The sequence below is a fragment of the Lepus europaeus genome, chromosome 1 (assembly GCF_033115175.1).
Source record: "Lepus europaeus isolate LE1 chromosome 1, mLepTim1.pri, whole genome shotgun sequence".
Lineage (NCBI taxonomy): Eukaryota > Metazoa > Chordata > Mammalia > Lagomorpha > Leporidae > Lepus > Lepus europaeus.
The window spans coordinates 101,999,807-102,015,377 of NC_084827.1; the positions used below are offsets into that span (position 1 = coordinate 101,999,807).

General features: G+C 38.2%; 1 protein-coding gene across 3 annotated transcripts in view; it reads right to left on the bottom strand.

The window, feature by feature from the left end:
• LY75 (lymphocyte antigen 75) overlaps positions 1–15,571 on the bottom strand; it is a 155,090-nt gene that overhangs the window by 96,503 nt on the left and 43,016 nt on the right. For all 3 annotated transcript variants that reach the window (XM_062187232.1, XM_062187228.1, XM_062187225.1), the window contains exons 14-16: positions 6,122–6,203; positions 3,946–4,014; positions 2,776–2,890 (exon numbers count right to left, since the gene is read on the bottom strand). In XM_062187232.1, the coding sequence (XP_062043216.1) occupies positions 2,776–2,890; positions 3,946–4,014; positions 6,122–6,203 (266 nt within the window). The remainder of the gene's footprint in view (positions 1–2,775; positions 2,891–3,945; positions 4,015–6,121; positions 6,204–15,571) is intronic.

Genomic DNA, 15,571 nt, shown 5'->3' on the forward strand with positions numbered 1-15,571 from the left:
GGTAATAGTTTAAGTAATTGGGTTCCTGCCAGCCACATGGGAGACCTGGATTGAGTTCCTGGCTCCTGGTTTATTACTGGCTCAGTCCTAGCTGTGGTGGTATCTGGAGAGTGAACCAGTATTTGGGAGCTCTCTATTTCTCTTTGTCTCCCAAAGGAATGAATAAAAAATTTAAACACCGTGTATATATACAAGAAAAATCATATGCTCTTCATACTATTTCCTGTCGTTACAGGTTTGTCATTTCTAAGGCTGCCCTTAATTTAATCTCAAAGGAAGAAGCAGCTACCAACAAGGGCGCGTTAGAGGGAGCAACGACACTTTCTGTGGCATGCTAGTAAATGGCAAAGTGATAGGAGGGTCACACTAATACTTCAAACCAGGGACAGTCTGAATAAATTATACACACAAAGGGTAGGTCCCTGGCACAGTGGTTAAGATTTCATGTTTAACATTTTTTTTAAAGATTTATTGATTTATTTGAAAGTGAGAGTTCCACTGGTTCACTCCCCAGTTGGCCACAACAGCTGGAGCTGTGCTGATCTAAAGCCAGGAGCTTATTCCAGGTCTCCCACGCAGGTGGCTTGGGCCATCTTCTACTGCTTTTCCCAGGCTATAGCAGAGAGCTGGATTAAAAGTAGAGCAGCCGGAACTCGAATCAGCACCCATACTGGATGCCAGCACTGCAGGTGGCAGGTATACCACAGCGCCGGCCCCATATCTAACATTTGTACCCCTTACTTGAGTGCCCGATTTGAGCTCCGACTGCTTTGCTTCCTGTCCAGCTTCTTAATTGCACCCGGGGAGGCAGCATGTGATGGTTCAAGTAATTGCTTTCCTATCACCCATGTGGGAAGCCTAGATGGAATTTTGGGCTTCTGGTTTGGCTAATGTAGCCATTTGAGGAATGAACCAGCGAATGGAAGATTTGTCTCTGCCTTTCAAATAAATACAAACAGATCAATAAAATTAAAAAAAGAGAAAAGTTTAAAGAATTATATGCATGAGTTATTATGCCACTTATCTAACAGTATCCAAACTGGTTTTTCATTGCCCCCTTTTAAGGTTTAATCAAATAATCAGGAATAACTCAGCCATATTTCTCCTTTAGGACTGAATCCCTGACTCCCTTTTACTAGCAGCTTGACAGTTCACCTTGGGAGAGACTCACCAGTTACTGTACCTGATAGAATATCAGAAGCTGTTTAATTTTGTAAGATTTATTTATTTATTTATTTGAAAGTCAGAGTACACAGATAGAGGGAGAGACAGAGAGACAGAGAGAGTGAGCAAGATCTTCCATTTGCTGATTCACTGCCCAGATGGCCACAATGAAGCCCGGAGCTTCTGTGTCTCCCATAGGGGTGGCAGATACTCAAGCACTTAGGCCATCTTTGCTGTTTTCTCAAGCACATTAACAGGGAGCTGGATCAGAAGTGGAGCAGCCAGGATTTGAACTGGTGCCCATATGTGATATTGGCATTGCAGGTGGTGACTTTACCTGCTATGGCACAATGTCAACCCCTGGAACTCCTTTAAAGGTAACATGATAGACACTTTTTTTAGGAAAAAGAACAACCCTCTAACTGGCATTTCCATGACATAAAACGAGTTCTTTGAGAATCTGTGGGAGTATATATACCCATTGTTTCAATGACCTGTTTACATTCAGTTCAGAAACTCATTTCATCTTAATTTAAAAATTGTTTTATTTATAAAAAGGGAACAAATTTCATGTACTTCATATATACAGTTTACGAGCATAATAAACTTTCCACCCGACCGTCCCTCCTTCCCTCTTTTCTTAAACTCATTTTAGAACTTCCTGTGTATTTGCCACTAATTTAATATGCCCAATTGCTGCTTAAAATAATTTGTAAGTATAACTCATGCAATACTTTTCTTACTATTTCCTTAATAGTCTCCTAGTAAAACGCTAAGATTTTTTTCATCTCCTTTTTGGAATCAAAGGTTCTACTATCAATCTAACTAGTTTCTAGAATTTGGATTTATCTAAAATATTTGCAATTTTGGAGTTCACTGAAAATTGCTTCTGAATTTTACAGGAACTGCCACATTCTGATTTCTAAACTTTTGCCTCATTCTTCCAAGATTATCTTCATTTTGCATCTAAATTAAAACTAAAATGATTCTTGGGAATGGAAGACCAGGAGGAAGCACCTGGCTCCTGGCTTCAGATTGGCGTAGCTCCAGCCGTAGCGGCCATTTGCTGGGTGAACCAACGGAAGGAAGACCTTTCTCTCTGTCTCTCTCTCACTGTCTAATTCTATCTGTCAAAAAAAAAGTTATTTAAAAAAAACTAAAATGATTCTTTTCTATGACATTTCTCCCTTTACTTAAAATAATCTTTCATTCTACAATCTAGTCTCTGTAAATGAACCTAATTTTTTTTTAAGATTTTATTTATTTATTGGAGAGGTAGAGTTACAAAGAGAGAGAGGGAGAGACAGAAAGGTCTCCCATTCATTGGTTCATTCCCCAATTGGCTGCAACAGGTGGACTGGGCCCATTATGCCATAGTGCCTGCCCCACTGAACCTAAATTTTATCTTCTATACAAATTCTTCCACAATCAGAGAGTAAGGTAGCATAAATTTTCAATAAAGTAGCCTTCTATCAAGAGCAGAAGTCAAACAGGGAGGTACTTAATATATTAACTGCATCTTCATAGTCTTTCACACTGTTAACATATAAACAATGTTAAAATTAAGAACATAAGAAAGCTGTGAAAAGGATTAACCATCACATCACTTACCTTTTGGAATCTGGCACACCCATTCAAGTTTTGTATCACAAGCAAAAGGCCTGAAATACACAAATTCTCTCTCATCATAGAAATACCACCTTCTTCGCCAGGGCCTTTGATTGACCTAGAGGAAGAGAACGATGGCAAAATATTTTGCAGTTGGTATAGTGCTTAGGAAACACTAAACTGTGAGCCCTAGAGCCTTGGTTTCCATTTTACCTTTAGTACCTAAGATATCTGGTAAATGAACACATGAATGAGCAGCATGTTTACACAGTAATGCCTGAGTAAAAATCTACAAAAGGGCCCAAGCACTTGGGCCATCCTCCACTGCACTCCCGGGCCACAGCAGAGAGCTGGACAGGAAGAGGAGCAACTGAGACAGAATCCGACCCCCCCCCCCCCCATCAGGACTAGAACCCGGTGTGCCGGCGCCGCAGGCAGAGGATTAGCCTATTGAGCCACAGTGCCAGCCTTATTTATTTAATTTTGCGAATTTTCAAGTCTCTCCACTTATAAGGACTCCTAAGAGCTTCATGAGCTTCACTAGACTTTTTTTTTTTTTTTTTTTTTTTTTTTTTTTTTTTACCTTTTTAGGGTTAACCTGGAAATTCTGTTAAAAGGCAGGACACTATGGTTTATTACTAGAAGAGTTACTTTGAGAAAAGCGCATTCTGATGACTTTGTCAGTTCTTACTTGCCGCACCCTTCCTGTAATATTTCTGGTCTTCTTGAATCTTTTTCTTGGGATACAAAGTAAAGCTGTATCTAGCAGCCTCCTTTCTCATCATCATTCCCTTTTTATGTTAGCAGTTCCCCCAAATCCAGCTCTTGCATACTTGTTCTTTTTTATATACATTTTCCTCTTCAATTCCTGCGTCTTGATTTCAACTTACTATGTGATATATCTCACAGCTAGACTGGAATAAAACCTAAACTATATGATTTCCCCAATAACCCAGTACCCTTTGACTATTTTCATAAATGCCTTTCTTGAATATAAGTTTTATCCTTTCAAATTAAGTACAAGTTAGGCTGGTAAGGCCAGGAATGTGCTTATCACTCATTGCACCTAACATTATGCTTCATACACAAAAGGCACCCACGGATCTGCTGCCTGACCACATACGATGCCAGATTTGTTTTTTAAATATGCAGACTTTCTGGCATTGTACTGACCTTGACAGCAGCACAGTCTCTGATGTCATAATCTTGCTGAAACTCATATTCCATGATAACAGTAGACACCTGAAAAGAGAGAGAGGCTTGAGAATTTAAGACTGACATATAAATATTTGCAATTTAGATGTAATTTAAGCAGCTCTAATAATTCAAGCATGTTCACATGCTACAGAAAGAAAACCTTTTCATCTCATTTTTATACCAGGATGCTAAATCATGAGAGGACTTAGAAAATGTCATAAGTATCCAAACAAAGGAAGACATAGTTTCGAAGTAGAGGTTAATGGTGTATGAAATTCATCACTAGAGTCACAGAATCAAGAGCTTGGAAAGATATTTTTGTTTTACATGTGATGAAGTGCTAGTTGTTTTTTTAATCTCATTTATGTTGTAATTTGAAAATAAAAGTCAAGGAGTCTTATATTTAGAAAGAACACAAAATGAATTGACAGTACTGTGGCAGAACAAATACTGAAAATTCCAGAATCATTTTGCTCCTAAAAGTGTTACATGAATCCTCCCTTTTGGATAATATAAACAACTGAAATAACATTTAAGAATTTTTAAAGGTTATCCAAACAAATTATTTCCCTCGATAAAGATGGTTTCTTTTCATATAACTGTTGTTATATAAAAAGGGAAAAGTTTCACATTACTTTTTTAAAAGGACATTTAAAAACAATACAAAAAACCCCTTTTGGGGAAAAATCATTTGTACTATACAAAGACAACCATCATATTCATATCTCTCTCTTTTTTGGACTATATACATATTTTCTTTTTAAATAAAAAATATTAATAACTTGTTTTTCCTTACTACATATATTTTTCCCAACTACAAACATGTGAATCCATTTCAATAAAAATGTATAATTTAGTGCTTATATGATATGCATATATATTAATCTTATTTTTAAAATTTTCAGAAAAAATTATATGTATATATCACATAAAACGTTTTGAAGTATATATATACTATGGAATGACTAAGTCTAACTAACTTATTCATTACCTCACATAGTTACTATTTTTGTGGCAAGAAAACTATATATTGAGCCTCAGTATTTCTTAAGAATATAATATATTGATAACTACAGTCAGTATCTTACAATACATTTCTTAAACTTACTCCTCTTATCTAACTGAAATTTTGCATCCTTTGATCAACATCTCTCCCTCTTTGCTACTGCACTAGTCCCTAGCAATCACCATTCTAGTGTCTAGCTCTATGAGATCATCTTTTTTTAGATTTCACTTGTGAGTGGGAACACTGGCATCCTTCTGTGCCTGGCTTATAAAGCCCTTCAGGTTCATACATGTTGCTTACATTGATGGGATTACATTCTTCTTAATGATTAAAAAGTATTCCATTGTATACACATATGCCACATTTTCTTCACCCATTCATCTGTTGATGGACACTTAACATTGATTCTCTATCTTGCCTATTGTGAATAGTGCTGCAGTAAACAAGGGAGTACATACATCTCCTTGATATACTGATGTGATTTCCTTTGGCTATATTCCCAACAGTTGGGAGTGCTAGTTCATTTATAGTAGTTCTACTTTTATTTATTTATTTAAAGATTTATTTATTTATTTGAAAGAGTTACACCCAGAGAGAGAAACAGAGGAGGAGAAAGATAGCTCCTATTTTCTGGTTCATACACCAGATGGCTGCCAACAGCCAGGGCTAGGCCAGGCCAAGGCCAGGAGTCAGGAGTTTTATCTGGGTCCCCCATATGGGATGCAGGGGCCCAAGTACTAGGGCCATCTTCAGCTGTTTTTGCAGGCCGTTAACTGGGGGCTGGATTGGAAGTGAAGCAGCCAGGACATGAACTGGTATCCATATGTGATGGGGGTGTCGCAGGCTGCGGCCTAACCCACCATGTCACAGTGCTGGCCCTGGCTCTTTATTCTGTTCCCTGTTTCACAAATCTGTTTTTATGCTTGTATCACGCTTTTTTGGTTCTAATAGCTTTGCAGTATATTTTGAAGTCAGGTAATATGATGCTTCCAGCTTTGTTATTTTTGTTCAAGATTGCTTTGGCTATTCATGGTCTTTTGTGATTCTACAGGAATTTTACATGAGTGTGTTACTTAACAATCAATTTACTTGTTACTTAAACAAACACTTTTTCTATGTTACCCAAAAAAGAAAGTTTCAACTCACTGGTGTACGATCACTCCATTGCCAGGATCCTTCTAAATCTGGGCTTCTTTTATTCAAACCGACCCAAAGCCATCGATGATCACTGTGTAAAAAGTATTAAAATTTTTTGAGAAGAATGCTGGGTAAATATATTTATCACTGACATGTCTAAAGTGCTTCAGACTTGTAAATTTATTCAGATCTTGTCACTAACTGAAGAACACTGTTTCAATCCATATAAAGAAGTGTTGAAATGAAACTAGACCCTTAATATGGAGTACCTATAGAAAAAGAACAATCATTTTAAAAACTAAATTTTAAGTTATTTTCTTCATATGAGAGACAAGAGCTGTTCTGGTTTAAATCTTAAGAGGAAATAAAATTTGTGATTATTCTAAAACTTTCACTAAAGTGCTTTAATATTAGACAATGTTTTTAGATATATCCAAGTACAGCAATAGCATTTACTTAAAGGTGTCCATAACACTATTGAATTTGTTTCTTTAAAATGAAAAACAAACTATCTGGCTATACTTACATTAAATAAGGTTTTAACACTTATTTAATTAATACTGTCCATTATGCTTAAACTAAACATGAATTTGAATATTTTCTAAGTGCCAAAGAAATATACCAGAGAATTATAAGTAAGCAACCACCTAAATGATTATACTTAACACTCATAAGTATTATACTTTCATATACAAGACTCTGAGCTGTAGCAAAGACAATATGCAGAAGTATAAGATCTAATATCCATCCTCAAGTGGACTATAAAATAGTTATGGAAACAAAATATATATGAGCAAAGAAAATATGACACAATTATTTATGAAAGCTATCAAGTAAGTCATATAAATCTTAAGTGTAATAAACGTTCAGAGAAAGGAGAGGTCATTACGGACTGCAGGACGTGAGGAAACGCTTTATGAAAGGAGCAGCACAAGTCAGCCTTCGAAGGGTGGTGAGTGTTTCCGAGAGCACCATGTGCCAGGGGTCAGACTGGCCTTTAGGAGGGGACAGGCATTCCAAGAATACACTGCTACACACATGGAGGCAGGACATGACATTAGTGATCCTTTTCTTTTTCTAGCCAGGAATCTACAATATGCAGCATAAATAGAAGTAATACATCCAAAGGAAATTGCCTCTGCCTCTAATTCCAATTGTAAATATTTCCTAAATTTTATTACACCTTTTAGGCTTTACTGAGTAGACTAACTCTATTCTATATAATTTAACCTCTGTTGGCACATGAATAGATGATCAGTGCATGTGTGTGTGTATGTGTGTGTCAGTATACATATGCCTTCATAACATGTTTACAAATGCAATATACATATAAACAATGCATATTAGAGGAGGGTTAGGATTCAGATCTAAGAACAATTCCTACTCTCAGGCTTAACAGAGTTAGTGGACTATATGGAACATACTACTGGGAAAGAATTAAGTCTGCATTTTTACAGAATTTACTAGTGAACCAAAAGTTGGTCCAGACTAAATTTGAAATTATTCTCTCTTTTTAATAAAATAATTGCTTTATCTCTTCCTTTGTGCAGCACTCCCTCATATTTTAAGTACCTTTTCATCATTTCAAACTCAAGTTTTTCGACTTACTGCAATGATGAAATATGAGGACCATAACTTATTGGTTTTTATTGTTTTACTTGGTTTTTAGCACTGTTCATTGAAAATGCTCACCAATTTGTGGACTTAAAATAAAAATTTGGGCCGGTGCCGTGGCTCACTTGGTTAATCCTCTGCCTGCGGTGCCGGCATCCCATTTGGGCACCAGATTCTGTCCCGGTTGCCCCTCTTCCAGGCCAGCTCTCTGCTATGGCCCGGGAGTGCAGTGGAGGATGGCCCAAGTCCTTGGGCCCTGCACCCCATGAGAGACCAGGAGAAGCACCTGGCTCCTGCCTTTGGATCAGCACAGTGCCGGTTGTAGCGGCCATTTGGGAGGTGAACCAACAGAAGGAAGACCTTTCTCTCTCTCTCTCTCTCTCACTGTCTAACTCTGTCAAAGAAATAAAATAAAATAAAAATCCAGTGGAGGCAATTACATCCAGTTTCAGTAGTAGCTGTGACAGGAATTTGCAGTTCGTGTCTTCAATTCATCAGAACTTTCCTGTTTTTGAAGGTATCACTCTGAGTGCTGAATCTCTAAACCACAGGGCCTAGATAACTGCCACACAGCAGTTAAAATCAGATTACTAAAATAAAGAGGAGGTTACGTTTCCGTTCTCATTTTTACAAATACAACTTCATTTCATCCAAAGCTTTTATTTATTTGGGGCTGGGAAATTTGTGTATAGACTTTTGTGTTTCTCTTAAAGTAAGCATTAGATAGTTTTTCTTCTTTACACAATCAGCAATACAACCAGAAAGACAATCAGAGATCAGAGATCCTATGTCTGTCTCTAGCCTTTCAGAGGCTCCCACTGGCAGATTTTTTGTAGGATCCTACCCAGTCTTCTCTTAACCAAAGGTTTCCCCTCCTTCCTCTTAGAAACTTGCTTGCTTCTTCCTCTTTTTTTTTTTTTTTTTTTGGATTTGTTTATTTATTTGAAATGTAGAGTTACAGAGAAAGAGACACGGAAAGAGAGAGAGATCTTCCATTTGCTGGCTCACTCCCCAAGTGGCTGCAATGTAGAATTAAACTAATAATGATGAATCTGCATCTTTTCTAAAGATTCATACTGTGAAAGGGCATTTCTTGTGAGTATTTCAGGCCCAAAGAAGCTTCTACTCTCCTAAACAGCCAGGGCTGAGCCAGTCTCCCATTTGGATGCAGGGGCCCAAGCATTTAGGCCATCTTCTGCTGCTTTTCCCAGGCCATTAGCAGGGAGCTCGATCAGAAGTGGAACAGCAGGAACTTGAACAAGTACCCATACGGGATGCCCGCATCAGTGTCCAGGCAGCGGCTTTACCTGCTATGCCACAATGCCAGCCCCTCACTTCTCTGCTTCCAAGCCCATTTCTGGCTCTTTTGCTGCACCTCAAAGAACAATTTTTCAGAGGAAAGTTTGCCTGTCTAACATTTCTAATCCCCACTAGATTAAACTTCATTTCAATTCATAAATTTACAGTTTTCAGCTTCATTTCAAGAGATTCGTTTGTGTGTCATGAACACAGAAAATCGTAGCTACTTATGGGTGGGCAATTTTTGAGTGTGTGTGGTCAGAGGTTAAAATGATTTCCTGAACTTTATCTGTTGCTGATTTGACCTGGTTTAGCTATAGACAAATAACGAGAAGAAAAAATTGAAAGCTACATTAATCACTACTCTCTTCCAATTTTAGAAAATTTGTAGGGAAAAAAATGCACCTAATCATAATGAGGGAATCAAGTTAAGCTGGAATTTTTCTTTCTTTATAGATTTCACCTACTCCAACCACTTAAGTATATGATTTTAAAGCTATTAGGTTAAGAAGACATTGCATAAAAAGTTAATATGTATAACTGTGTAAAAAATTTTATTCTCAATAAAATTTCCTGCTGCATCTTGTTGCTAAGGAGAAGAGCACCTCAGCCATAACCTCCAATAAATACTATCTGATGAGCGTGTTGAGTCTGCAAAGCCTTAGCTTTACATCTAAATCCATTCATGCACATCACAGGAGGGATTGTACACAGCAACATGGCACAGCAAACAAGGCTTTCTTCTCTAATCCCATGGCTATTTTTGCTCTACAATGGCTTTCCCTGTTGGGCTGCCATTAAGAGTTGCAAAGATCCCAGAGCCTTAATGACTTGGTGCACCATGAAGTCTTTTCATTGAAATACAAATAGAGATGTGGAATTTAGATTCTGAGAAGTATAGCAGTAATCTGACTTAACTCCTTGGCATGCAATACACAATTTGGGAAGTGGATATCTTGCTGAGAAGGGTCAGCTCCTGCAATGACAAGCTAAACTGTGAAGCAGTAAGCTTTAGAGTCATTTTCTAACACAAATGGGTGTGCTTCCTTCTCTCTCTTAAGCCATGGCTTCAATTTTAGTTTTCGGATATACTCTCTTCCTTAGCATAGCAGAGGCAAATTATCTCTCTTATTTTTTAACAGAGCACTTAATTAACAGACAACACAGTCTGCTTCATTATGGTAATGTGCTAATTTCTGGGATAGGAGAACAAATAAAACATGGTTCCTATGAGTGAAGGGATTATGCAGATTTGTTTTCTCCCTCTGCTGTCCTGTTTTCTAAATTCAGTATGGATTACTTTTGTGATCAGAAGAAAATTGAACAGTATGCTCTGTGAAAAATAAATTTTGCAAAATTTACAAGTATAGGACAAGAAAAAATGCAAAAGAGTTTACACAAAATATTAACTAGATTATAATATATATCATATATTATAGCCAGGATATGATTTTTATTTTCTTTATTCTTTTTTTATATTTTCCAAATTTTACACTGTGAACTTGCATTAATTTTTTTTTTTAATTTGACAGATAGTGTTAGACATTGAGAGAGAGAGGAGACAGAGAGAAAGGTCTTCCTGCCATTGGTTCACCCCCCAAATGGCCGCTATGGCCAGAACTACACTGATCAGAAGCCAGGAGCCAGGAGCTTCTTCCTGGTCTCCAACGTGGGTGCAGGTGCTCAAGCACTTGGGCCATCCTCCACTGCCTTCCCAGGCCACAGCAGAGAGCTGGACTGGAAGAGGAGCAACCGGGACTAGAACCTGGTGGCCATATGGGATGCTGGTGCCGCAGGCGGAGGATTAGCCAAGTGAGCCACGGCACCGGCCCCTTGCATTAAATTTTTTAAACACTGAGCACAGTGTACTTGTATTTTATTTATTTATTTTTATTTACTTGAAAGTCAGAGATAGACACAAAGTCAGAGAGAGATTTCCCATCTGGTGGTTCCCTCCCCAGATGCCTACAATAGCCAATGCTGGATCAAAAAATGGCCAGGCCGGCCCCGCAGCTCACTTGGCTAATCCTCCGCCTGCGGCACTGGCATCCCGGGTTCTTGTCTCAGTTGGAGCGCTGGATTCTGTCCCAGCTGCTCCTCTTCCAGAACAGCTCTCTGCTGTGGCCTAGGACGGCAGTGGAGGATGGCCCAGGTGCTTGGGCCCTGTACCCGCACGGGAGACCAGGAGGAAGTACCTGGCTCCTGGCTTCGGATCGGCGTGCGCCGGCCGTAATGCGCCGGCCGTGGCGGCCACTTGGGGGGATGAACCAATGGAAAAAGGAAGACCTTTCTCTCTGTCTCTTTCTCACTCACTGTCTAACTCTGTCAAAAAAAAAAAGGGCAAGGAACCTTAGACTCAATCTGGGTCTCCCACATGGGTAGCAGGGTCCCAAGTACTTGAAACCATCGCTGCTACTTCCCAGGGTGGGCATTAGCAGACAGCTGGATTTACGAGTGGAACCAAGACCTAAGTCCAGGCACTCTGATACAGACTGCAGGTGTTCCAAGTGGCATCTTAGCTGCTGTGCCAACGCCAGTCTCATATTGATTTCTTTAATGTGGTAGTGCTCAATAAGTATGCTCAGAAACAAAGAAATTAATCAAGAAAAGTTCCTTAATTACTAGTTTTGTTGCCTAGTATAACCTGTTCTGTGCATAGATGCTCTAAGTGGTCATATCTATCACATATGATATTTCAACTTTCTCATAATTGATTCTCACAAATATCTATAACCTCATTGCTTTGTATATGTTCATAGCTTCCTGTTTCAGTTAGTTACTTCTCCTTATTTGGAATCTAGAGGTTGTTACATCAGCATTTTACTTTAAAATACTTTACCTCGACTGTACAGTGTGTGTGTCAAGCTTGAGATGCAGGGGCCATGAAGTCGCCTGCTGGAGATTCGCCCCTCAGGGAGACTGCAGTCATCAGAAGGCCATGCTCCAGAGGTGGCCAACACAGAAGCCACACGGAGACTTTGGCCATTAGTAGAGTGAATGTCAGACATGGGTTTCTACCAGTGAAATTAGAAGCTTTTTAATCATTGTGATGTCAGACATGGACTCTCATCAGTGAAATGTAAATTTTTCAAGATGTGAGAATTAGCTAAAACATTTAGAGAAATTCTCACTCTTCATGAAGGGATACTAGAAGCCTGTGAGTTTGGCAGCCTGTATCTTTTGAAATGTCATCTAGAATTCCATCCTTAACTGGACCCACATCCAGGCACCAGATCAAGTGATTCAAACAGGCTGATGCCAACTATAGCATTGACAGAATTGTGTCCCTGGAACATTTTCACATCTACCTAAAGTGAACCTTCAATGCAAGGTAGTAGTTAGAACACATAAAGGGACACCCTGCTGGGATGCTGTCAACTTCCTGAAACAACCTGTTTGAAAAATTTTGTACCTGCTTCCATGATTGTGTAATAAATGTGTTTTTTATGAAAGGATCTGGGCTCAATTTTATATTCATTATAATATGTTCTCAAGGGTGTAAGAGAGTAGCTAACACTCATTTCAAAAGAACCTGAGAGTTAGCATCTCTAAGTTGGCTTAGATCAATCTGTATTGAAGTCTAGAATATTCGAAACTCTACAATAGATGCTTAATAAATGAATATTTATGGAACACAGGTATTGTATTTTATATCAGGTTCCCAATATGCAGTAGTGAGACCACTTTCTTTAATGAGAAAAACATGGTTGTGGCTATGTTAAAGTAAATCTGGAAAATGTGAAAATTTAAACATTTTTCTTAATCACTCAATTTTTAAAGGTAACAATCACTACCTTTTTTGAAGCATTTTTGCAGTCAAATTTTAATGTAAATAGTATATTTTACCCATTTATAATCTGCCTTTGCCTATAGTAAATATGTTATAAACACTTGCACTTTATAGTATTATTGTTATTTTAACGCACTGGGACTAAATTCCAAAGATCAACAATAGTGATTGACAATAGAGATCTTTACATTTTTTCTGACTTTCATGGAAGTGCTTTTAATGCTTCATCATTAAGCATGACAATCTATTGGTTAACCTATTCTTTTACTCTTTTTGGTTTTTATTTTATTTTATTTTTTTGACAGGCAGAGTGGACAGTGAGAGAGACAGAAAGGTCTTCCTTTACCGTTGGTTCACCCCCCAATGGCCACTGTGGCCAGCACACTGCGGCCAGCGCACCACGCTGATCTGAAGCCAGGAGCCAGGTGCTTCTCCTGGTCTCCCATGCGGGTGTAGGGCCAAAGGACTTGGGCCATCCTCCACTGCACTCCTGGGCCATAGCAGAGAGCTGGACTGGAAGAGGAGCAACCGGGACAGAATCTGGTGCCCCGACCGGGACTAGAACCTGGGGTACCGGCGCTGCAGGCAGAGGATTAGCCTATTGAGCAGTGGCGCCGGCCTATTCTTTTACTCTTAATTTAAGAATTTACATAGTATTTCTATTCATTACATATGTCAAGTCTATATTTATATGTTTAGTCAGAAATGAATAATGATTTTTACCAGATGCACTTTCAGCATCTATTAAGGTGATCATATGGTACTGCTGCTTGAGTTAACATGGGAGAAGTATGCAAATTGAGCAAGTGAAACAGGTCAAGTAGTAAATTCGTGACCACAGCAAACTGGAGAGTGGGCCACCAGCTTCCCAGCACTACCTTTATTTGCTGCAACATGAAAATGTTACTAGTTATTTTAATTTGTAAAGAGATGTATTTTTATTGAAATTTTTCAATTTTATAATACTTCATGGCTAATATCTCCTTTGAGAGAAAACATCATGCTCTTTGGGGTGGACAGGTACTAACTGGCAAGACTTGTAAGTCTTTTCAACAGCATACAGTCGGATTTCATTACTGAACAAATTTGCAGACTTGGACTTAATAAAACCTGATAACAGATAAGATGGATCTTTTGATGATTTGCTTTATGCTGAAATTCATCCTTTTATTTTATTTCTTTATAATTTTCTATATGGACTTTCCCTCATCCATTGCATATTCAATAGATGAAAAATATTCTCTTAAATTCTTCTATATGTTATCACAAAATTTTAAAAATGTACAAAAGAGGGGACATTTAGCTTAGCAATTACAATGCTTGTAACCCACAATTGTGTGCCTGGGTTCAACTCCTAGATCCAGTTCTTAACAACAGCTTCCCACCAGTGTAGATCCTGGGAGACAGCAGTGATGGCTTAAGTAGTTACACCCCTGCCACCTATGTGGGAGACCTGAATTTCACTCCAGACTAATGGCTCTAGCCCCTAGCCTCAGCCCTGCTCAGCTCTGGCTATTGCAGAAATTTGAGGACTGAACCAATGGATGGAAGCTCTCTTTCTGCCTTTCTCTTCCTGTCTCTCTGTCTCTCAAAAAAAAAAAAAAAATCTGTATTGTTAAATTTGGTTTCCAGGCAAAATGAGAAAGTTATTTAATATTTCTATTTTTGCAATTATTTTGTATTTCCGCATCCCAGTTTTTATTTTTAAATGAGTTAAACACCTGATTTTATTAAAAATGCTTATATTTCTCTTTCAAGATTTAAGATATGTTCTACTTTTATAATTATATATATTATAATTATTTAGATTTGGGACTATGTTTTCATGTTATATACTTATTTCCAACTCATTTCTAATAGACTACCTATTCAAGTGCTCTGAAGTTTTAAAAAGCATTTAGCTTATTTATTTATTTGAAAGGCAGAGAGAGAGAGAAAGAGAGAGACGGGGGAAGGAAGAGAGTGAGAGTGTGAGCCAGAGAGAAATCGATCCATCTTCCATCCATGGTTCATTCTCTAAATGGCCACAACAGCCAGGGGTAGGCCCGACAAAGCCAGGATCCAGGAGCTCCATCCTGGCATCCCACATAGGTGGCTAGGGCCCAAGTTCTTGGGTCATCTTCTTTTGTAAAAAGGTGGATCACAACCAGAGCAGCCAGCACTGGCACCTGCGCTCTGATATAGGATACCAGCATCACAAATAACATGATGTTGGCCTCCTGATTTTTTTAAATCCACCTCTCATTTGCAATATATGTTTGAAAACTCATATAAACATAGGTAGTTTATATCAATTATTCTCAACACAAATGAAATTTATTGGTTATTAAAATTGAAACATAGCAAACTTTTCTGAGCTCAAACTTCTTACTTCTTCCTTAAATGTCCCAGAGAAAAAAAAGATAGTTAGATTTTCTTTATGTTTCGTAAATTGTTTTGTTCTTCTTTGAAGTTTTTGTTGGGTTCAAAATGACTGGGGAAAAGATTCACTAGAATATTCTCAGGTGGTGGTTTTTTTTTATATTTTTTTCCTTGAATCTGTGATTTATAGCTTTGAGTTTTATTTTCAGTGCAGAAAAGTGAGGGAAGAGAAAAATAATTGAAGTTCCTCACAGTTCTGATTGTTCCTAGAGCTTCAGAGAGATTTTCCTCCTATGATTGCAGCGCCTGGCCCATATCTCTCCATATTGTCTTTTTTTTTTAAAAAAAAGACTTATTTCTTTATTTGAAAGTCAGAGTTACAGAGAGAGAGAGAG